The sequence below is a fragment of the Bombina bombina genome, chromosome 8 (assembly GCF_027579735.1).
Source record: "Bombina bombina isolate aBomBom1 chromosome 8, aBomBom1.pri, whole genome shotgun sequence".
NCBI classification, from domain to species: Eukaryota; Metazoa; Chordata; class Amphibia; order Anura; family Bombinatoridae; genus Bombina; species Bombina bombina.
Genome location: NC_069506.1, coordinates 19,012,863 through 19,038,571, shown reverse-complemented (window position 1 = coordinate 19,038,571; position 25,709 = coordinate 19,012,863). Strand labels below are relative to the sequence as shown.

Below are 25,709 nucleotides of genomic sequence, written 5' to 3'. Positions count from 1 at the left end.
CATTAGTAATACGTACATAGCAGCACAGAGCATTAGTAATACGTACATAGCAGCACGGAGCATTAGCAATACGTACATAGCAGCACAGAGCAGCATTAGCAATACGTACATAGCAGCACAGAGCATTAGCAATACGTACATAGCAGCACAGAGCATTAGTAATACGTACATAGCAGCACAGAGCATTAGTAATACGTACATAGCAGCACAGAGCATTAGTAATACGTACATAGCAGCACAGAGCAGCATTAGTAATACGTACATAGCAGCACAGAGCATTAGTAATACGTACATAGCAGCACAGAGCATTAGTAATACGTACATAGCAGCACAGAGCATTAGTAATACGTACATAGCAGCACAGAGCATTAGTAATACGTACATAGCAGCACGGAGCAGCATTAGTAATACGTACATAGCAGCATTAGTAATACGTACATAGCAGCACAGAGCATTAGTAATACGTACATAGCAGCACAGAGCATTAGTAATACGTACATAGCAGCACGGAGCAGCATTAGTAATACGTACATAGCAGCACGGAGCAGCATTAGTAATACGTACATAGCAGCACAGAGCATTAGTAATACGTACATAGCAGCACGGAGCAGCATTAGTAATACGTACATAGCAGCACGGAGCAGCATTAGTAATACGTACATAGCAGCACGGAGCAGCATTAGTAATACGTACATAGCAGCACAGAGCATTAGTAATACGTACATAGCAGCACAGGGCATTAGTAATACGTACATAGCAGCACGGAGCAGCATTAGTAATACGTACATAGCAGCACGGAGCAGCATTAGTAATACGTACATAGCAGCACAGAGCATTAGTAATACGTACATAGCAGCACAGAGCATTAGTAATACGTACATAGCAGCACGGAGCAGCATTAGTAATACGTACATAGCAGCACGGAGTAGCATTAGTAATACGTACATAGCAGCACGGAGCAGCATTAGCAATACGTACATAGCAGCACAGAGCATTAGTAATACGTACATAGCAGCACGGAGCAGCATTAGTAATACGTACATAGCAGCACAGAGCATTAGTAATACGTACATAGCAGCACAGAGCATTAGCAATACGTACATAGCAGCACAGAGCATTAGTAATACGTACATAGCAGCACGGAGCAGCATTAGTAATACGTACATAGCAGCACGGAGCAGCATTAGTAATACGTACATAGCAGCACGGAGCAGCATTAGCAATACGTACATAGCAGCACAGAGCATTAGTAATACGTACATAGCAGCACAGAGCATTAGTAATACGTACATAGCAGCACAGAGCATTAGTAATACGTACATAGCAGCACAGAGCATTAGTAATAGGTACATAGCAGCACAGAGCATTAGTAATACGTACATAGCAGCACGGAGCATTAGCAATACGTACATAGCAGCACAGAGCAGCATTAGCAATACGTACATAGCAGCACAGAGCATTAGCAATACGTACATAGCAGCACAGAGCATTAGTAATACGTACATAGCAGCACAGAGCATTAGTAATACGTACATAGCAGCACAGAGCATTAGTAATACGTACATAGCAGCACAGAGCATTAGTAATACGTACATAGCAGCACAGAGCATTAGTAATACGTACATAGCAGCACAGAGCATTAGTAATACGTACATAGCAGCACAGAGCATTAGTAATACGTACATAGCAGCACAAAGCAGCATTAGTAATACGTACATAGCAGCACAAAGCAGCATTAGTAATACGTACATAGCAGCACGGAGCATTAGCAATACGTACATAGCAGCACAGAGCATTAGTAATACGTACATAGCAGCACAGAGCAGCATTAGTAATACGTACATAGCAGCACAGAGCAGCATTAGTAATACGTACATAGCAGCACAGAGCATTAGTAATACTTACATAGCAGCACGGAGCAGCATTAGTAATACGTACATAGCAGCACGGAGCATTAGCAATACGTACATAGCAGCACAGAGCATTAGTAATACGTACATAGCAGCACGGAGCAGCATTAGTAATACGTACATAGCAGCACGGAGCAGCATTAGTAATACGTACATAGCAGCACAGAGCATTAGTAATACGTACATAGCAGCACGGAGCATTAGTAATACGTACATAGCAGCACAGAGCATTAGTAATACGTACATAGCAGCACAGAGCAGCATTAGTAATACGTACATAGCAGCACGGAGCATTAGCAATACGTACATAGCAGCACAGAGCATTAGTAATACGTACATAGCAGCACAGAGCAGCATTAGTAATACGTACATAGCAGCACGGAGCAGCATTAGTAATACGTACATAGCAGCACGGAGCAGCATTAGTAATACGTACATAGCAGCACAGAGCATTAGTAATACGTACATAGCAGCACAGAGCATTAGTAATACGTACATAGCAGCACAGAGCATTAGTAATACGTACATAGCAGCACAGAGCAGCATTAGTAATACGTACATAGCAGCACGGAGCATTAGCAATACGTACATAGCAGCACAGAGCATTAGTAATACGTACATAGCAGCACAGAGCAGCATTAGTAATACGTACATAGCAGCACAGAGCATTAGTAATACGTACATAGCAGCACGGAGCATTAGCAATACGTACATAGTAGCACAGAGCATTAGTAATACGTACATAGCAGCACGGAGCAGCATTAGTAATACGTACATAGCAGCACAGAGCAGCATTAGTAATACGTACATAGCAGCACAGAGCAGCATTAGTAATACGTACATAGCAGCACAGAGCATTAGTAATACGTACATAGCAGCACAGAGCATTAGTAATACGTACATAGCAGCATTAGTAATACGTACATAGCAGCACAGAGCATTAGTAATACGTACATAGCAGCACAGAGCATTAGTAATACGTACATAGCAGCACAGAGCATTAGTAATACGTACATAGCAGCACAGAGCATTAGTAATACGTACATAGCAGCACAGAGCATTAGTGATACGTACATAGCAGCACAGAGCATTAGTAATACGTACATAGCAGCACAGAGCAGCATTAGTAATACGTATATAGCAGCACAGAGCAGCATTAGTAATACGTACATAGCAGCACAGAGCATTAGTAATACGTACATAGCAGCACAGAGCATTAGTAATACGTACATAGCAGCACAGAGCAGCATTAGTAATACGTACATAGCAGCACAGAGCATTAGTAATACGTACATAGCAGCACAGAGCAGCATTAGTAATACGTATATAGCAGCACAGAGCAGCATTAGTAATACGTACATAGCAGCACAGAGCATTAGTAATACGTACATAGCAGCACAGAGCATTAGTAATACGTACATAGCAGCACAGAGCAGCATTAGTAATACGTACATAGTAAAAGTTTAAATGTAAATAATTTTTACTTTTTTTTTGCAAAATGAAAAATTAAAAACTTAATTTTGAGTCAAGTGTCCTTTTAATTTCCTAACCGTCTTCAGGGATCACAGTATAATTATCACTCTCCACAACTCATTCTTACTTGCTTTATGCTGGGCTCCCTCTGTTATTCCATCGTCTTCCTTCCTTTTCTTTCGGCGATGATGGGAGAGACGCGCTGAAGGCCTAGCAGTGACACATAAATGCCTTTAATATTACTATTACTAGTAGCACATATTTTAAAATGAAATAATAATGAGAGACGTGAAGAAGAAAACGCTGAGTATTCTGGTAGGTAAGTAAGCTGTAGAGAGTGCACGTTTCACGTTAGAAGTTGTAGTTGACGTTTTTAAAAAACATTAAGGTTATGTACAACATTGCCCCATTCCCCCTAGCAGGGAAAAAAATAGCTGCATTCTACACAGTCATTGGTTGCTCACTCTAGTAAGCCTTTTATAACTGTCCCTTATTGGTCATAGCAGAAAAATAAACCTAAGTTACAATATGGCGGCACCCACTGCTTTATGGACATTAAAATGTTACTCTGATTTTTTCAATATTTAAACAACTAATATCATTTTAAAAATACAGCTTCATATTATTGTCAGGCTAATCTTTGCTCTGTATACATATTTCTATCAGTGATTTATGTAGTGTTTAATATCCCTTTAAAAAAATACAAACTAGAAAGAAATAAACACTGAATCACAGCCTAGAATTGTGTAATACCGTCATACGTATGGGCACTGTACTGGGATGTGTAATACCATCATACGTATGTGCACTGTACTGGAATGTGTAATACCGTCATACGTATAGGCACTGTACTGGGATGTGTAATACATTCATACGTATGGGCACTGTACTGGGATGTGTAATACCATCATACGCATGGGCACTGTACTGGGATGTGTAATACCGTCATACATATAGGCACTGTACTGGGATGTGTAATACCATCATACGTATGGGCACTGTACTGGGATGTGTAATACCATCATACGTATGTGCACTGTACTGGAATGTGTAATACCGTCATACATATAGGCACTGTACTGGGATGTGTAATACCATCATACGTATGGGCACTGTACTGGGATGTGTAATACCATCATACGCATGGGCACTGTACTGGGATGTGTAATACCGTCATACGCATGGGCACTGTACTGGGATGTGTAATACCATCATACGTATAGGCACTGTACTGGGATGTGTAATACATTCATACGTATGGGCACTGTACTGGGATGTGTAATACCGTCATACGCATGGGCACTGTACTGGGATGTGTAATACCGTCATACGCATGGGCACTGTACTGGGATGTGTAATACCGTCATACGCATGGGCACTGTACTGGGATGTGTAATACCGTCATACGTATAGGCACTGTACTGGGATGTGTAATACATTCATACGTATAGGCACTGTACTGGGATGTGTAATACATTCATACGTATGGGCACTGTATTGGGATGTGTAATACCGTCATACGCATGGGCACTGTACTGGGATGTGTAATACCGTCATACGCATGGGCACTGTACTGGGATGTGTAATACCGTCATACGCATGGGCACTGTACTGGGATGTGTAATACCGTCATACGCATGGGCACTGTACTGGGATGTGTAATACCGTCATACGTATAGGCACTGTACTGGGATGTGTAATACATTCATACGTATGGGCACTGTACTGGGATGTGTAATACCATCATACGTATGTGCACTGTACTGGAATGTGTAATACCGTCATACGTATAGGCACTGTACTGGGATGTGTAATACCATCATACGTATGGGCACTGTACTGGGATGTGTAATACCATCATACGCATGGGCACTGTACTGGGATGTGTAATACCGTCATACGCATGGGCACTGTACTGGGATGTGTAATACCATCATACGTATAGGCACTGTACTGGGATGTGTAATACATTCATACGTATGGGCACTGTACTGGGATGTGTAATACCGTCATACGCATGGGCACTGTACTGGGATGTGTAATACCGTCATACGCATGGGCACTGTACTGGGATGTGTAATACCGTCATACGCATGGGCACTGTACTGGGATGTGTAATACCGTCATACGTATAGGCACTGTACTGGGATGTGTAATACATTCATACGTATGGGCACTGTACTGGGATGTGTTATACCATCATACGTATGGGCACTGTACTGGGATGTGTAATACCATCATACGCATGGGCACTGTACTGGGATGTGTAATACCATCATACGCATGGGCACTGTACTGGGATGTGTAATACCATCATACGCATGGGCACTGTACTGGGATGTGTAATACCATCATACGCATGGGCACTGTACTGGGATGTGTAATACCGTCATACGTATGGGCACTGTACTGGGATGTGTAATACCGTCATACGTATGGGCACTGTACTGGGATGTGTAATACCGTCATACGTATAGGCACTGTACTGGGATGTGTAATACCGTCATACGTATGGGCACTGTACTGGGATGTGTAATACATCATACGTATGGGCACTGTACTGGGATGTGTAATACCGTCATACGTATAGGCACTGTACTGGGATGTGTAATACCATCATACGTATAGGCACTGTACTGGGATGTGTAATACCGTCATACGTATGGGCACTGTACTGGGATGTGTAATACATCATACGTATGGGCACTGTACTGGGATGTGTAATACCGTCATACGTATAGGCACTGTACTGGGATGTGTAATACCGTCATACGTATGGGCACTGTACTGGGATGTGTAATACATCATACGCATGGGCACTGTACTGGGATGTGTAATACCGTCATACGTATGGGCACTGTACTGGGATGTGTAATACCGTCATACGTATGGGCACTGTACTGGGATGTGTAATACCGTCATACGTATGGGCACTGTACTGGGATGTGTAATACCGTCATACGTATGGGCACTGTACTGGGATGTGTAATACCGTCATACGTATGTGCACTGTACTGGGATGTGTAATACCGTCATACGTATGTGCACTGTACTGGGATGTGTAATACCGTCATACGCATGGGCACTGTACTGGGATGTGTAATACCATCATACGCATGGGCACTGTACTGGGATGTGTAATACCGTCATACGCATGGGCACTGTACTGGGATGTGTAATACCGTCATACGTAAGGGCACTGTACTGGGATGTGTAATACCGTCATACGTATAGGCACTGTACTGGGATGTGTTATACCGTCATACGTAAGGGCACTGTACTGGGATGTGTAATACCGTCATACGCATGGGCACTGTACTGGGATGTGTTATACCGTCATACGTATGGGCACTGTACTGGGATGTGTAATACCGTCATACGTATGGGGACTGTACTGGGATGTGTAATACCGTCATACGTATGGGCACTGTACTTGGATGTGTAATACCATCATACGTATAGGCACTGTTCTGGAATGTGTAATACCGTCATACGTATGGCCACTGTACTGGGATGTGTAATACCGTCATACGTATGGGCACTGTACTGGGATGTGTAATACCGTCATACGTATGGGCACTGTACTTGGATGTGTAATACCATCATACGTATAGGCACTGTTCTGGAATGTGTAATACCGTCATACGTATGGCCACTGTACTGGGATGTGTAATACCATCATACGTATGGCCACTGTACTGGGATGTGTAATACCGTCATACGTATAGGCACTGTACTGGGATGTGTAATACCGTCATACGTATAGGCACTGTACTGGGATGTGTAATACCGTCATACATATAGGCACTGTACTGGGATGTGTAATACCGTCATACGTATAGGCACTGTACTGGGATGTGTAATACCGTCATACGTATAGGCACTGTACTGGGATGTGTAATACCGTCATACGTATGGGCACTGTACTGGGAGGTGTAATACCATCATACGTATGGGCACTGTACTGGGAGGTGTAATACCATCATACGTATGTGCACTGTACTGGGATGTGTAATACCATCATACGTATGGGCACTGTACTGGGATGTGTAATACCATCATACGTATAGGCACTGTACTGGGATGTGTAATACCATCATACGTATAGGCACTGTACTGGGATGTGTAATACCGTCATACGTATAGGCACTGTACTGGGATGTGTAATACCGTCATACGTATAGGCACTGTACTGGGATGTGTAATACCGTCATACGTATAGGCACTGTACTGGGATGTGTAATACCGTCATACGTATAGGCACTGTACTGGGATGTGTAATACCGTCATACGTATAGGCACTGTACTGGGATGTGTAATACCATCATACGTATGGGCACTGTACTGGGATGTGTAATACCATCATACGTATAGGCACTGTACTGGGATGTGTAATACCATCATACGTATAGGCACTGTACTGGGATGTGTAATACCATCATACGTATAGGCACTGTACTGGGATGTGTAATACCGTCATACGCATGGGCACTGTACTGGGATGTGTTATACCGTCATACGTATGGGCACTGTACTGGGATGTGTAATACCATCATACGTATAGGCACTGTACTGGGATGTGTAATACATTCATACGTATAGGCACTGTACTGGGATGTGTAATACATTCATACGTATAGGCACTGTACTGGGATGTGTAATACATTCATACGCATGGGCACTGTACTGGGATGTGTAATACATCATACGTATAGGCACTGTACTGGGATGTGTAATACATCATACGTATAGGCACTGTACTGGGATGTGTAATACATTCATACGTATAGGCACTGTACTGGGATGTGTAATACATTCATACGCATGGGCACTGTACTGGGATGTGTAATGCCATCATACGTATAGGCACTGTACTGGGATGTGTAATACATTCATACGTATAGGCACTGTACTGGGATGTGTAATACCATCATACGTATGGGCACTGTACTGGGATGTGTAATGCCATCATACGTATAGGCACTGTACTGGGATGTGTAATACATTCATACGTATAGGCACTGTACTGGGATGTGTAATACATTCATACGTATGGGCACTGTACTGGGATGTGTAATACCATCATACGTATAGGCACTGTACTGGGATGTGTAATACCATCATACGTATAGGCACTGTACTGGGATGTGTAATACATTCATACGTATGGGCACTGTACTGGGATGTGTAATACCATCATACGTATAGGCACTGTATTGGGATGTGTAATACCATCATACGTATGGGCACTGTACTGGGATGTGTAATACCGTCATACGTATGGGCACTGTACTGGGATGTGTAATACCGTCATACGTATGGGCACTGTACTGGGATGTGTAATACCGTTATACGTATGGGCACTGTACTGGGATGTGTAATACCATCATACGTATGGGCACTGTACTGGGATGTGTAATACCATCATACGTATAGGCACTGTACTGGGATGTGTAATACCATCATACGTATGGGCACTGTACTGGGATGTGTAATACCATCATACGTATGGGCACTGTACTGGGATGTGTAATACCATCATACGTATGGGCACTGTACTGGGATGTGTAATACCATCATACGTATGGGCACTGTACTGGGATGTGTAATACCATCATACGTATGGGCACTGTACTGGGATGTGTAATACCATCATACGTATGGGCACTGTACTGGGATGTGTAATACCATCATACGTATAGGCACTGTACGTGAAGTAGAAAACGCTGAGTATTCTGGTAGGTAAGTAAGCTGTAGAGAGTGCACATTTCACGTTAGAAGTTGTAGTTGACGTTTTTAAAAAACATTAAGGTTATGTACAACATTGCCCCATTCCCCCTAGCAGGGCAAAAAATAGCTGCATTCTACACAGTCATTGGTTGCTCACTCTAGTAAGCCTTTTATAACTGTCCCTTATTGGTCATAGCAGAAAAATAAACCTAAGTTACAATATGGCGGCACCCACTGCTTTATGGACATTAAAATGTTACTCTGATTTTTTCAATATTTAAACAACTAATATCATTTTAAAAATACAGCTTCATATTATTGTCAGGCTAATCTTTGCTCTGTATACATATTTCTATCAGTGATTTATGTAGTGTTTAATATCCCTTTAAAAAAATACAAACTAGAAAGAAATAAACACTGAATCACAGCCTAGAATTGTGTAATACCGTCATACGTATGGGCACTGTACTGGGATGTGTAATACCGTCATACGTATGGGCACTGTACTGGGATGTGTAATACCGTCATAAGTATGGGCACTGTACTGGGATGTGTAATACCATCATACGTATGTGCACTGTACTGGAATGTGTAATACCGTCATACGTATGGGCACTGTACTGGGATGTGTAATACCATCATACCAGTGACGTGCAGTGACATCAGAGGCTGGTGAGGCAGTGGCTAGGATACGCCTTCATTCTTTAGATATCCTTTGTTGAAGAAATAGCAATGCACATGGGTGAGCCAATCGCATGTGGTATCTATGTGCAGCCACCAATCAGCAGCTACTGAGCATATTTAGATATGATTTTCAACAAAGGATATCAAAAGAATGAAAAAATAGATATTAGATGTAAATTGGAAAGTTATTTAAATTTGCATATGGGATTGATATGGGTTTCATGTCCCTTTAAATGGTGTCTTGGAAAACTGGTCAACTTAGTAAACATCTGATTTTAGTCTAAAAGGATTGTAACAGAAACTCTTGCCAGATAACACAATGCTTGCTCTGATTATGAGATCTAGAAATCCATTAAAATATGTTTTAAACATACTTTTTACTTTAATGCTGCAAATTATGCTTATAGATTCTTTCATTATGCAGTAAATATAAAAATGTCTTGATCCAGTGGCGGCTGGTGAAATTTAAAGATGGTGGGGCGCTTGGCCTCACCCCTTTAAATAAAGCCACACCATCAGGTGGCACTACCAATTCATTAATTAAATAAATAAAAGGTAGACGGAAACACAGAAAAGCACTCAGGGGGAAAGAGACACAGAGGGTTAGAGAGGGTTAGAGAGAAAGAGAGAGAGACACAATAACACACAGAGGGGTTAGAGAGAGAGAGAAAGAGAGAGAGACAATCACACACAGAGGGTTAGAGAGAGAGAAAGAGAGAGAGACAATCACACACAGAGGGTTAGAGAGAGAGAAAGAGAGAGAGACACAATCACACACAGAGGGTTAGAGAGAGAAAGAGAGACACACAATCACACACAGAGGGTTAGAGAGAGAAAAATAAAGAGAGAGAGACAATCACACACAGAGGGTGAGAGAGAGAGAGAGAGAGAGAGAGAGAGAGAGAGAGAGAGAGAGAGAGAGAGAGAGAGAGAGAGAGAGAGAGAGAGAGAGAGAGAGAGAGACACAATGATTCAATCACACACAGAGGGTTAGAGAAAGAGAGACACAATCACACACAGAGGGTTAGAGAGAGAAAGAGAGAGACACAATCACACACAGAGGGTTAGAGAGAGAAAGAGAGAGACACAATCACACACAGAGGGTTAGAGAGAGACACAATCACGCACAGAGGGTTAGAGAGAGAGAAAGAGAGAGAGAGAGACACAATCACACACAGAGGGTTAGAGAGAAAGAGAGAGAGAGACACAATCACACACAGAGGGTTAGAGAGAGAAAGAGAGAGACACAATCACACAAAGAGGGTTAGAGAGAGAGCGAGAGACACAATCACACACAGAGGGTTAGAGAGAGAGAGAAAGAGAGAGACACAATCACACACAGAGGGTTAGAGAGAGACACAATCACACACAGAGGGTTAGAGAGAGAGCGAGAGACACAACCACACACAGAGGGTTAGAGAGGGAGAGAGAAAGAGAGAGACACAATCACACACAGAGGGTTAGAGAGAGACACAATCACACACAGAGGGTTAGAGAGAGAGAGAAAGAGAGAGAGAGACACAATCACACACAGAGGGTTAGAGAGAGAAAGAAAGAGAGAGAGAGAGAGAGACACACACAATCACACACAGAGGGTTAGAGAGAAAGAGAGAGAGACACAATCACACACAGAGGGTTAGAGAGAGACACAATCACACACAGAGGGTTAGAGAGAGAGAGAGAGAAAGAAAGAGAGAGAGAGAGAGAGAGAGAGAGAGAGAGAGACACACAATCACACACAGAGGGTTAGAGAGAGACACAATCATACACAGAGGGTTAGAGAGAGACACAATCACACACAGAGGGTTAGAGAGAAAGAGATAGAGAGACACAATCACACACAGAGGGTTAGAGAGAGACACAATCACACACAGAGGGTTAGAGAGAGAGAGACACACAATCACACACAGAGGGTTAGAGAGAGACACAATCACACACAGAGGGTTAGAGAGAAAGAGAGAGAGAGACACAATCACACACAGAGGGTTAGAGAGAGACACAATCACACACAGAGGGTTAGAGAGAGACACAATCACACACAGAGGGTTAGAGAGAAAGAGAGACACAATCACACACAGAGGGTTAGAGAGAGACTCAATCACACACAGAGGGTTAGAGAGATGCATAAGGGATGAGAGAGTCTGAGGGGGAGGAAGAGAGACAGAGAGAGAAAGAGACCATGGGGGAGAACAACACATAAGGAGAGAGATGGATAGAGAGAGAGACACACACGCACACACACACATACAAGGGGAGGGGGAGAGGGACCACTGCATTTTTAAGTAATAAAACAGCAAAGCTACAGAGACTAAGTGAGACTATAACTAAATGAGACCATACATTAGTGTGCAGTACAGAGGCAAGCTGCTAAGTTAGTGGGTGTAAAGTTTGAGTAAACAAAATACAAAAACGATCCTTTGCTGTAAAAGAGTAAAAAAAACACTAAACTACATTCATTGAATTATCATTTTCACTAACAGAATACTTTTCAGTAAAATCTTACTTTAATAAGATGTGGGTGAAACACTGCTCTCTGTGCCTCTCTCCTGCTCTGTAAGGATTCAGGAAGTGACAGTGGCACATTCCACTGCACTTAGAGGGGAAGAACAGAACTCTCTTTTTCACTTTAGCAAAGCTAGCAGGTTCACAGGACAGCAACAAAATAAATGAAAGTTGTTTTTTTCCGTTTTTGTTTTATTTTATATCATTTAACATCCAGCCCCAACTTTAAGTTCCATTTACTAATGCCTCTCACTGGATTGGTTCAGCCCAAATAGGACTGCCTCAAATAAGCAGTTAATGGGCCATGCAATGATCTTAACCACTTTCATCCAGTAGATGGCGCAGCATGTTGTGTAATGGTGGGCAGACCTGCTTGTGCCTCTTCATTGCACAACATATAGCTGGGGAAAAAAAAAAAAAATTTTTTTTATTTTTTTTAAAGTCAATAAAAAAATATATATTTTTGCCCATATGAGAGGTGAAGCACTGCCTCACCTGCCTCTAGTGACTACACATCACTGCATCATACGTATGTGCACTGTACTGGAATGTGTAATACCATCATACGTATAGGTACTGTACTGGGATGTGTAATACCATCATACGTATGGGCACTGTACTGGGATGTGTAATACCGTCATACATATAGGCACTGTACTGGGATGTGTAATACCGTCATACGTATAGGCACTGTACTGGGATGTGTAATACCGTCATACGTATGGGCACTGTACTGGGATGTGTAATACCGTCATACGTATGGGCACTGTACTGGGATGTGTAATACCATCATAGGTATGGGCACTGTACTGGGATGTGTAATACCATCATACGTATAGGCACTGTACTGGGATGTGTAATACCATCATACGTATAGGCACTGTACTGGGATGTGTAATACCGTCATACGTATAGGCACTGTACTGGGATGTGTAATACCGTCATACGTATGGGCACTGTACTGGGATGTGTAATACCGTCATACGTATGGCCACTGTACTGGGATGTGTAATACCGTCATACGTATGGGCACTGTACTGGGATGTGTAATACCGTCATACGTATAGGCACTGTACTGGGATGTGTAATACCATCATACGTATAGGCACTGTACTGGGATGTGTAATACCGTCATACGTATAGGCACTGTACTGGTATGTGTAATACCGTCATACGTATGGGCACTGTACTGGGATGTGTAATACCATCATACGTATGGGCACTGTACTGGGATGTGTAATACCATCATACGTATGGGCACTGTACTGGGATGTGTAATACCATCATACGTATGGGCACTGTACTGGGATGTGTAATACCATCATACGTATAGGCACTGTACTGGGATGTGTAATACCGTCATACGTATGGGCACTGTACTGGGATGTGTAATACCATCATACGTATAGGCACTGTACTGGGATGTGAAATACCATCATACGTATGGCCACTGTACTGGGATGTGTAATACCGTCATACGTATGGGCACTGTACTGGGATGTGTAATACCGTCATACGTATGGGCACTGTACTGGGATGTGTAATACCGTCATACGTATAGGCACTGTACTGGGTTGTGTAATACCATCATACGTATAGGCACTGTACTGGGATGTGTAATACCGTCATACGTATAGGCACTGTACTGGGATGTGTAATACCATCATACGTATAGGCACTGTACTGGGATGTGTAATACATTCATACGTATAGGCACTGTACTGGGATGTGTAATACATCATACGTATAGGCACTGTACTGGGATGTGTTATACCGTCATACGTAAGGGCACTGTACTGGGATGTGTAATACCATCATACGTATAGGCACTGTACTGGGATGTGTAATACATTCATACGTATGGGCACTGTACTGGGATGTGTAATACATTCATACGTATGGGCACTGTACTGGGATGTGTAATACCGTCATACGTATGGGCACTGTACAGGGATGTGTAATACCGTCATACGTATGGGCACTGTACAGGGATGTGTAATACCATCATACGTATAGGCACTGTACTGGGATGTGTAATACCATCATACGTATAGGCACTGTACTGGGATGTGTAATACCATCATACATATGGGCACTGTACTGGGATGTGTAATACCATCATACATATGGGCATTGTACTGGGATGTGTAATACATCATACATATAGGCACTGTACTGGGATGTGTAATACCATCATACGTATGGCCACTGTACTGGGATGTGTAATACCATCATACGTATGGGCACTGTACTGGGATGTGTAATACCATCATACGTATAGGCACTGTACTGGGATGTGTAATACCATCATACGTATAGGCACTGTACTGGGATGTGTAATACCATCATACGTATAGGCACTGTACTGGGATGTGTAATACCATCATACGTATGGGCACTGTACTGGGATGTGTAATACCGTCATACCTATGGGCACTGTACTGGGATGTGTAATACATCATACGTATGGGCACTGTACTGGGATGTGTAATACATCATACGTATGGGCACTGTACTGGGATGTGTAATACCGTCATACGTATAGGCACTGTACTGGGATGTGTAATACCGTCATACGTATGGCCACTGTACTGGGATGTGTAATACCGTCATACGTATGGGCACTGTACTGGGATGTGTAATACCATCATACGTATGGCCACTGTACTGGGATGTGTAATACCATCATACGTATGGGCACTGTACTGGGATGTGTAATACTATCATACGTATGGGCACTGTACTGGGATGTGTAATACCATCATACGTATGGGCACTGTACTGGGATGTGTAATACTATCATACGTATGGGCACTGTACTGGGATGTGTAATACCATCATACGTATGAGCACTGTACTGGGATGTGTAATACCATCATACGTATGGGCACTGTACTGGGATGTGTAATACCATCATACGTATGGGCACTGTACTGGGATGTGTAATACCGTCATACCTATGGGCACTGTACTGGGATGTGTAATACATCATACGTATGGGCACTGTACTGGGATGTGTAATACCGTCATACGTATAGGCACTGTACTGGGATGTGTAATACATTCATACGTATGGGCACTGTACTGGGATGTGTAATACATTCATACGTATGGGCACTGTACTGGGATGTGTAATACCGTCATACGTATGGGCACTGTACAGGGATGTGTAATACCGTCATACGTATGGGCACTGTACTGGGATGTGTAATACCGTCATACATATGGGCACTGTACTGGGATGTGTAATACCGTCATACGTATAGGCACTGTACTGGGATGTGTAATACATTCATACGTATGGGCACTGTACTGGGATGTGTAATACCATCATACGTATAGGCACTGTACTGTGATGTGTAATACCATCATACTTATGGGCACTGTACTGGGATGTGTAATACCATCATACGTATGAGCACTGTACTGGGATGTGTAATACCATCATACGTATGAGCACTGTACTGGGATGTGTATTTGTTATGGAAGAACATTTACCGTTTGCCAGCAGCACTGGGGGATAAATCTCTGCAACAGAAAAAAAATAAATAAACATGATTCATCTGACATAAAACATTACAACATAAAGGAACATAAAGGAATTCATTAGCCAAAGCGATATCTGAAATAAATGTTTTTCTTTTGCCCCAAATAAGTTTGTCTTGAAATGAGGTAAAGTTGATTTGAAAGTTTCATGATTCAGATAGTGCATGCAATTTTAAACAAATTTCAATGTACTTATATGATCTAATTTGCTTTGTTTCTTGCTATGCTTTATTGAAGAGTGAACCTAATAATGCTCAGGAACAGCAATGCACTACTGGGAGCTAGCTGAGTACACTTGGTGAGTCAAAGACAAGAGGAATATATGTAAAGCCACCAATAACCAGCTAGTGCAGTAGTGCATTGCTGCTTATGAGCCAACCTAAGTAGTAGACATGTTCATTTGGCTGTTTAGGGCCGATCTGATTGCCGAAGATGGCGGCAGCAAGCCGCATTCAGCGAACTTCGGAAATGGATTTATTCTTGTGAAAGTGCAACACACTAATATCTGTATTTGCACAGCCCTCAGTATGTTACACTTTCGAAAGAATAAATCTGGCACTGAAAATTGCAGAATGTGGCTTGCGGCTGCCATCTTCAGAAATCAGATCGGCCTGAAATAGCCGAATGCACAGGTCTACTAGGTATGCTTTTCAGCAAATGACAGCAAGACGACAAAGCAAAATTGATAGAAATAAATTGGAAAGTTGATTAAAATTGAATGATCAATCAGAAAAGTTTAATTTTACTGTCACTTACAACTCAGTGTAAAAGTTGGCCACATCTTCACAAGACTTGGCTAATAATTTTATCTACATTTTCTCTAGAACCGAGAAAATTATTTTAATAACACAAAGTTTAAAGGACCGCTCACTGCAGTAGAATTGCATAATTAACAAGTGCATAATAAAAAAGACAATGATTTAACATCTACTCTGAATTTCAAATTAGCACTAGATTTTTATCTGACAAATTTATTTTTTCTCCCATTTTTGGCCCCCTTTATCATGTGACAGACATCAGCCAATCACAGACTAGTATACGTTTACCCTGTGAGCTTGTGCACATGCTCAGTAGGAGATTGTTCCCCAGAAAGTGTAAATATAAAAAGACTGTGCAAAAATTGATAAAGGAAGTAAATTGGAAAGTGTCTTAAAACTGCTGCTCTTTCTGAATCATAAAAGTTTATTTTGAATGGAGTCTCCCTTTAATGGAAACCAATTTCAAGCAATGAAATAAAAATAAGTTTGACAAAAGATATCAGCTGCTGTGTGTATTAGCAACTTACTTGCTTTGGGTATCTGTAGATTTTCCTGCTTCGTCCTCTATCTGCTCCCTGTAGAAAAACAAAAAAAAAATCAGAATACGTTTATAATGTCTGGCACTGAGGTACAGTTATACAAAGGATACATACAAATATTACAAGCTAACAGCCGTAAAGCCAGATAAAACCCAGTTACATGTTGTAACTAACCTTAATCTGAGCACTTTAGCCCTGACTTACCGGTCTACATCGCTCTTATCTAACAGTCCCTGAAGAACGGTATCCAAGCGATTGCGAGCGCTCATCGCCTCCAAATCTAAAGGACGGAAATGTAGGAAACAGTGATATGATTGGGGTCTTTTTTCTCATTATAGTGGATTCAATGCAGACAATTATTTATTACAAGAGGTATCTGAATATACAAGTGCCCCTAAGACTGACTAAGGTGAATAAACTGAGAACGTTTTTTCATAGCAGGAAGTTCCCCTTTAACAAATCTGTGGTGCACAAAATACTGGAGATAAAAATAGTAAATGGTTTTTTTCTCAATTATTGAGGTCATATTATCCGGAATTCAGCAATCAGTGTTCCCTCAAGGCCAGCGTGAGCGACCCATCAGTAAAACAGTGTGAATCACACTTTGCAGTCTGCCTTGTGTAGTGTTTGCTAATTGCTCTAATTAACTGTTTCACTGCTGGGCAGCTAACAAAACTGACCATAGCGAGAACACTGACTGCAATCCCTTTGTGGTCTACTAGTCAAATGCTCAGATTTTCTGATAGACCACAACATTCCTTTTTTGAAACAGGTACATTATAATACGTATTTTGCATGTGGTTAATCAATGTGATACTATAAACCACTAAAGAGTTAAAAAGTCAATACTATTGCTGTGTACGTTTGTACATTTTCATGTCTGTATTGTATGTGATAATGCGGTATTGTGGCAGTTGCCGTGCCTAATCACTGTTGATTCCATTCATATTGGAAAGTTGTTGATTTTTTTTATTGCACTTTGTCTGCATCAGTAAAGTTTAATTTTGACTTCCATACCCTTGTAAACTTCACAAATATAAGCTACCAAAATAGTTTTGTGAGTCACTGGGATAGTAACACAGTTATTATTATTCTTTATTTATAAAGCGCCAACAGATTCTGCAGCCCTGTTCATAGGTAACAAAGAATTTTGAATTTAATTCTGCTGTGAATGGGGAGCCAGTGAAGGGACTCACAGAGGGTGCGGCGGATACAGAACGTCGGGAGAGGTGGATTAGCCTAGCAGAGGGATTTAGGATGGATTGAAGGGGGAGAGGCGGGAGAGAGGAAGACCAGTTAGTAGGTTGTTACAGTAGTCAAGCCGGGAAATTACTAGGGAATGGATTAGCTGTTTAGTAGTTTCAGATATTGCATAGGTGGTTGCGAAAGGATGAAGAGAGCGATTGGATGTGGGGTATGAAGGACAGATTGGAGTTAAGTGTAACTCCTAGGCAGCGGACTTGGGGTGATGGGGAGATAATGGTGTCACCGACAGTGATAGTGAAGTTAGAAACTGGAGTAGAATTAGTTGGGGGGGGGGGGGGATTAGAAGAAGCTCAGTATTGGACATTTTGATTTTTAGGTGGTGAGAGGCCATCCAGGAAGAAATGCCAGATAAGCAGTCGCTGATGTGGGAAAGGACAGAAGGAGAGAGTGCAGGGGTGGATAGGTAGATCTGAGTATCATCAGCATAGAGGTGATAGTTGAAGCCATAGCTACTGATAAGTTTACCCAGTGAGGAAGTATAAATAGAGAAGAGTAGAGGGCCTAGAACAGAGCCTTGAGGTTCTCCAACAGACAGAGGCAATGGAGAGGATGAGTCGCCAGCAAAGGAGACAGAAAAGGACCTATTAGAGAGATAAGAGTGGATCCAGGAGAGGGCAATGTCACAGAGCCCAAGGGAGCTGAGAGTCCGTAGGAGGAGGGGATGGTCAACAGTGTCAAAGGCAGCAGACAGGTCAAGTAAAATAAGTATAGAATAGTGGCCATTGTTTTGAGCAGAAAGAAGATCGTTAGTAACCTTGGTGAGGGCAGTCTCAGTTGAGTGTTGTAGACGGAAGCCAGATTGCAGGGGGTCAAGCAATGAGTTGGAGGATAGGAAGTGTGTTAGGCGATCGAAAACTAGTTTTTCCAGGACTTTAGAAGCTAGCGGAAGTAGTGATATGGGGCGGTAGTTTGCAGGAGAATTGGGGTCGAGGGAGGGTTTTTTGAGGATGGGGGTGACCTTTGCATGTTTGAAGGATGATGGAAATGAGCCAGTAGTAAGGGATCGGTTGAATATGTGAGTTATAGGTTTGTATGTAAGTTTACACTAGACACAAATTTATTCCTCACCTGTTTTTTCAATCTTCACCTTTGCAAGCGACATGGCTGCTCCCAAACGACCCGTTTAACAAACTCTTTATGTCCTCCCACAAAATCTATGATAATAAAAAAAAAAGATAAATTATGAAGTTTAATGTGTTTTATTACTGTACAACAGGCCAGGCAATCTTCTTGTGTGGGGGCAGCGTAATACGTTGCAGTATTATCTCATTTTCTGTTATAAATGTAACTTATTAAGCTATCCAAAGCACAAATTAATTGCACAATTTAACATAAATTGAGTTAATGATAACTTTATCTTATAATTGGCTTACATTTCAGCCAGGTGGTCAGTACAATTTGCTGGGTGATGTGCCCATTAAAGGGATATGAAACCCCACGTTTTTCTTTCATGATTCAGATAGAGAATACAATTTTAAACAACATTCTATTTTACTTTTGTTATCTAGTTAGCTTCATTCTCTCAGTATCCTTTGATGAAGAAGCAGCAATGCACTACTGGGAACTAGCGGAATGTATTGGGTGAGCCAATAACATGAGGCATAAATGTGCAACCACCAACCAACAGCTCTTGAGTCTACCTAAGTATCCTTTTTAACAAAGAAAACAAAACAAGTTAGATAATAGATGTGAATTGGAAAGTTGTTTAAAAACAAAATTTATGCTTACCTGATAAATTTCTTTCCGGACATGGAGAGTCCACGACTTCATTCCAATTACTAGTGGGATATTCAAGTCCTGGCCAGCAGGAGGAGGCAAAGAGCAACTGTCTTACCCATAAACCCTAGTCATTCAGCCGAAGGAAATGGAAGAAAAACAAAAAGGTAAAAAAGGGGCCTGAGTTATACTCAAAAAAACTGCCGAATTAAAAAAAAAAAAAAAAAAAAAAAAAAAAAAAGGGAGGGTGGGGTTGTGGACTCAACATGTCCGGAAAGAAATTTATCAGGTAAGCATACATTTTGTTTTCTTTCCTATGACACGGAGAGCCCATGTTACTGTGCTAACTCTGCTGCCATCTAGTGCTCAAAAGTGCCTACCTGCTTTTCAACAAAGGATTTCAAGTAAAATAAGTAAATTTGCTAATATCAGTAACAAACAAATTAAATGAATAGAAAAGGTCAAATTTGAAATATGCATTTCAAGATGAAATAGAAGCATTTTTGCGATGCAGTAGTATTGAAATACTACACCTTTGCCGAGAGTCAGCAGTGCTTTGTATGACACAAATGATGTTTTCACAAAAGCAATAGACATCAGTGCCAGCTCTCTGAGCAGGTGTGGTGTTTGAATACTGATGCACTAGGGAATCACAGCATATGTGAGTATGCAACAGAAAAACACTAATATCTTTTGCTAGAAGCATTTTTGCGAATAGAAGTCTATTGCAAAAATGCTTCAATTTCATATTCAAATGCACATTTCATTTTTGACCTTCCCATCTCTTTAATTGTACGCTCCGACTCACAAAATAAACATTGTTGTGTTTTATGTCCTGTAAGTAAAAGCAGTTTTGGTTTTGTACGTTCTATTAATCCTCACTGGTTGATAACTGTTTTTGTTTTATTGGTGGAGAAGGACACCCATAGGCAAGTTTGACAAGAAAAAAGTTATTTATTCAGGAAAGGAATAGGGTGTGTTTTGAAAAAACTGAAATTTTGAAATAGACTTTTCGATAACACAAAAATTTGACGACAATGTCCCTTTAAGGATCACAGTTTCCTCCATTTGCATATATTACCCAGGATTCCCTGATGCAATGGTAACAATGTATACAGAATACTTCTGTGGGAAAAGCAAGTGCAGGTACTCGCCACGTGCGCTAAGCAGCTATACAAAGCCTTTTGTAGCACTTTTCTTTTTAAATATTGATTTCCTCCTGTAAATTAACTTAGCAGCAAATAAATATTCATTTCAGACTGTGCTTCTTAAACTGGGGGAAAGTTGGGGGGTCCCCACAAGATTTGATAATGTACTGTGCACAGGGAGACAGGAGAGGTCCCTGGTATAACGAGAAGCTAAGTTGCGCTTACTAAGCAAAAACAGCAGTGAAGCAATTAGACAGAAAAGAATAGGTTACGGGCCATCGCCTCTTGTTCTGCAAATATACATGTATGTGCAGTATGTGTGCATGTATATACAGTGAGTATATGTATTTATGTATATGTATGTACAGTATGTGTGTGCATGTATGTACAGTATGTATATGCATGTATGTACAGTGTGTACATGCATGTACAGAATGTCTATGCATGTATGTACAGTGAGTCTATGTATGTGCATGTATATGTATGTACAGTGAGTATGTGTATGTATATGTATGTACAGTGAGTATGTATGTACAGTGAGTATATGTACGTACAGTATGAGTGTGCGCATGTAAAGTGTGTGTATGTATGTAAAGTATGTGTGCGCGCACATGTACAGTGTGTATATGTATGTACAGTGTGTGTGTGTGTACAGTATGTGTGTGCATGTACAGTATGTGTGTGCAGTGAGTATATGCATGTACAGTATGTGTGTGCATGTACAGTATGTGTGTGCATGTATATGTATGTACAGTGAGTATATGCATGTACAGTATGTGTGTGCATGTATGTACAGTATGTGTGTGCATGTATGTACAGTATGTATATGTATGTACAGTATGTGTGTGCGCATGTATGTACAGTGTATGTACAGTATGTGTGTGCGCGTGTATGTACAGTATGTGTGTGTATGCATGTACAGTATGTGTGTGCATGTATGTACAGTGTGTGTATGTATGTACAGTATGTGTGCGCGCATGTATGTACAGTGTGTGTATGTAGTGTGTGCGCGCATGTACAGTATGTGTGTGCATGTATGTACAGTGTGTATATATATGTACAGTATGTCTATGCATGTATGTAAAGTGAGTATATGTATGTACAGTATGTGTGTGCGCATGTACAGTGTTTGTATGTATAGTATGTGTGTGCGCGCATGTACAGTGTGTATATGTATGTACAGTATGTGTGTTTGCATGTACAGTATGTATATGTATGTAAAGTATGTGTGTGCATGTATATGTATGTACAGTGAGTATATGTATGTACAGTATGTGTGTGCGCATGTACAGTATGTATATACAGTATGTGTGTGCATGTATATGTATGTACAGTGAGTATATGTATGTACAGTATGTGTGTGCGCATGTACAGTATGTTTGCGTGCATGTATATGTATGTAAAATATGCATGTACAGTATGTCCGTGTGCCTGTACATACAGTATTATGTACAGTATGTATGTGAGTGTGTGTACGTACAGTATAAATGCATGTACAATATGTATGTGTGCATGTATATTAGGGCTGGGCGATGTGGGCAAAAATGAAAATCGTGATATAAATGACTATAACACCTTTATTTAACACTACAGAATCTAAATGTACATGTTTCTCAATGTCCAATACACTCTGGAAGCATAAAAATACAAAACCATAAAATTAGCTGCCTGTGCTGTGGTTACAACTAGCCACTAGCCAGTTCTTAGGTCTTCTGACACAACACTGTCGTGTTGACTTTACAGCAGTATGATTTGTGTATAAGTGCAGTAAAGGTAGCACAATGCACACACTGCTGTATTTGTTATTCATGCTATGCATCACAGAAGTTAATTTTTTTTTAAAAAGCCACTTTAAAGTTTTTGTACACTACGCACTTTATTGCTCAGAACTTTGAGCGCATGTCCCACTGCCACACCACCGCTTGACCACCGCCACACCACTCCCAGATGAAGGCCTGATCTTGAAACTTGATCTTGAAAAAAGCCTCAAGCTGAAACGCGTTGATGGAAATTAGTCCTGTGTAGCTGGCCAGCTTTTAATGGACACATTGTGAATGAAATATTTGTGTTCCTACTAACGAATTTTTACTCGAATATCCTCTGAACTTAACACTACCCTGGGCTTAGTGTGGAGTATTGAAGTGGCGAGACTGGGAAACAACTGCATAGAAGTACATTAAACAACTTTAACAACCTCAACATTAAAATAATTTTTGTTGCAGACTGGTTTGAAAAAAAACAGGTAATCCGACTGCTTGATTGGCTGAGCGGACAGACACGTGACGAGAATACGTCAGAGGATTGTAAACGGCTGCCAGGACGCCAACTGCACGCTGCAGGGAAGCAGATCGGAGAAAGCGGTTAGAAAGGTATCTGCTTTCGGATTCTGGTGAGTAAACCCCTCCAGTGACAACACTTACATGCCAATACTTTTGAAAAAGTGAACTGGTAAAATTCACAAATCTTACGGGAGGCTTACTCTGCAATTTTGCCTCCTGGGAATAGTGGTGCCGATAACGGTATTAACCCATTTTTGACATAAACACACTTGTGAGTCCTTTTTAACCAACAACTTTCATTAAAGCAGCTTTTCAAGTAGATTATCCTTAATTGAAGGAACAGTATACTCTGTTATTGCAGGTTTAATCCTACGATCATTTTATTGTTTGTGTTTTTAATAATAAGGTGCACCTTTAAAAAAAATGTTTATGCATTGTATTTGATAAAATATGTTTATATGTACTAAGCTATACTTTAAATAAATGTGTTATATACATGTACAATATGTATGTGTGTGTGTATATTAGGGTTGGTCGATATGAGCAAAAATGAAAATCGCGATTTTGGACCCAAAAAAAAACAAAAAACATGATTGCGATTTTAATCGCAATTTTCTTATTAATGACTAAAATAACATTTTTATTGAACAATTAAGGTGTTAAACACTACAGAATCTTAATGTACATGTTTCTCAATGTCCAATAGACTCTGGGAGCATAAAAATACAAACCACAAAAGTAGCTGCCTGTGCTGTGGTTACAACTAGCCACTAGCCAGTTCTTAGGTCTTCTGACACAACATTGTCGTGTTTTCTTGGGAGTCAGTCTAGCTGTGGTACGGTTAACATATGAAGTAGTGTAAGCATGGAGAAACCTAAATAGTGCTGACTTTACAGAAGTATGATTTGTGTATAAGTGCAGTAAAGGTAGCACAATGCACACACTGCTGCATTTGTTATTCATGCTATGCATCACAGAAGTTAATAAATAAAAAAAAAGCCACTTTAAAATTTTTGTACACTATTCACTTTATTGCTCAGAACTTTGAGCGCATGTCCCACTTCCACACTACTCCCAGATGAAGGCCTGTTGCTCCCACACACTCTGCAATAATGGCCGTTTGGGGGGCATTTTCAGGTCTGCCCACGGCCGCACACTGGTCCGTCTCTCATCCTCCCTCTCCGCCTCCGTTTTCATGACAGAGAATTAAAAATTTTTTTTTTTAAAATTGCATACTCTCACGGTTTTTAAATTGCGGCAATTGCGGTTTTAAATCGCATATGCAATTAATCGTGCAGCCCTAGTGTATATGTATATACAGTATGCATGTATATACAAACATGTATGTACAGTAGGGATGCACCGAAATTTCGGCTGCAGAAAGTTTCTGCCGAAAATGGCATTTTTGGCTATTTCGGTTTTCGTTTTTTTTAGCCTTTTATTTTCGGTAAAATTATTGTGTAGCATGTTTCAAATTTGATGCTATCCTAGAGCTGCTGTTTAAGTTTATTACTTGACTTACTGTTCTGCATATAATGAGTTTTTTAGGACTATACTTTATTTGGATAATTAGTAAAAAAAAACTGTTAAATATGATTCTGTTACATAGAACTAAATGAAGAATAATAGAGTATATTGATATTTATAATTGTTTTAAGTAGGGATGCACCAAAATTTTGGTCGCAGAAACATTTTGGCCGAAAATGGCATTATTGTTTGCCTGTTTTTTTTTTTTCTTGGTAAAATTATTGTGTAGCATATTATTGTTTTAAGATATTTTTGTCCAATTTTAGTGTGTTACTTTCAATAAAAGTGTGGGATTTTTTTATTGGCTCTAATTATAAAAAAAAAAAACACATTTGAAAAAATACATTTTCGGTATCCGTTTCGGTATTCGGCCAAGTGTATCCCGGATTTTCGGATTCGGTCCAGAATTTCCATTTCGGTGCATCACTAATGTACAGTATATGGATGTGTGCATGTACAGTATGTGCGTGTATATGTACAGTATATATGTGCGTGTGCATGTACAGTATGTGCGTGTATATGTACAGTATGTGCGTGTATATGTACAGTATATATGTGCGTGTATATGTACAGTATGTGCGTGTATATGTATGTATGTTTGCATGTGTATATGGCCTATGAAGCTAGGCAA

The 25,709-nt window shown here is 40.7% G+C and overlaps 1 protein-coding gene across 3 annotated transcripts in view; it reads right to left on the bottom strand.

Moving 5' to 3' along the window:
* Window positions 1-25,709, bottom strand: part of LIN37 (lin-37 DREAM MuvB core complex component) — a 31,788-nt gene that overhangs the window by 4,884 nt on the left and 1,195 nt on the right. The window contains exons 1-6 of one of the 3 annotated variants that reach the window (XM_053690164.1): window positions 23,148-23,167; window positions 19,477-19,562; window positions 17,347-17,422; window positions 17,131-17,178; window positions 15,798-15,827; window positions 3,511-3,593 (exon numbers count right to left, since the gene is read on the bottom strand). In XM_053690164.1, the coding sequence (XP_053546139.1) occupies window positions 3,511-3,593; window positions 15,798-15,827; window positions 17,131-17,178; window positions 17,347-17,422; window positions 19,477-19,510 (271 nt within the window). In that variant the 5' untranslated portion in view covers window positions 19,511-19,562; window positions 23,148-23,167. Of the gene's footprint in view, window positions 1-3,510; window positions 3,594-15,797; window positions 15,828-17,130; window positions 17,179-17,346; window positions 17,423-19,476; window positions 19,563-20,136; window positions 20,157-23,147; window positions 23,168-25,709 lie in introns of those variants that run through there. The other 2 variants (XM_053690162.1, XM_053690163.1) reach the window with 2 other exon arrangements.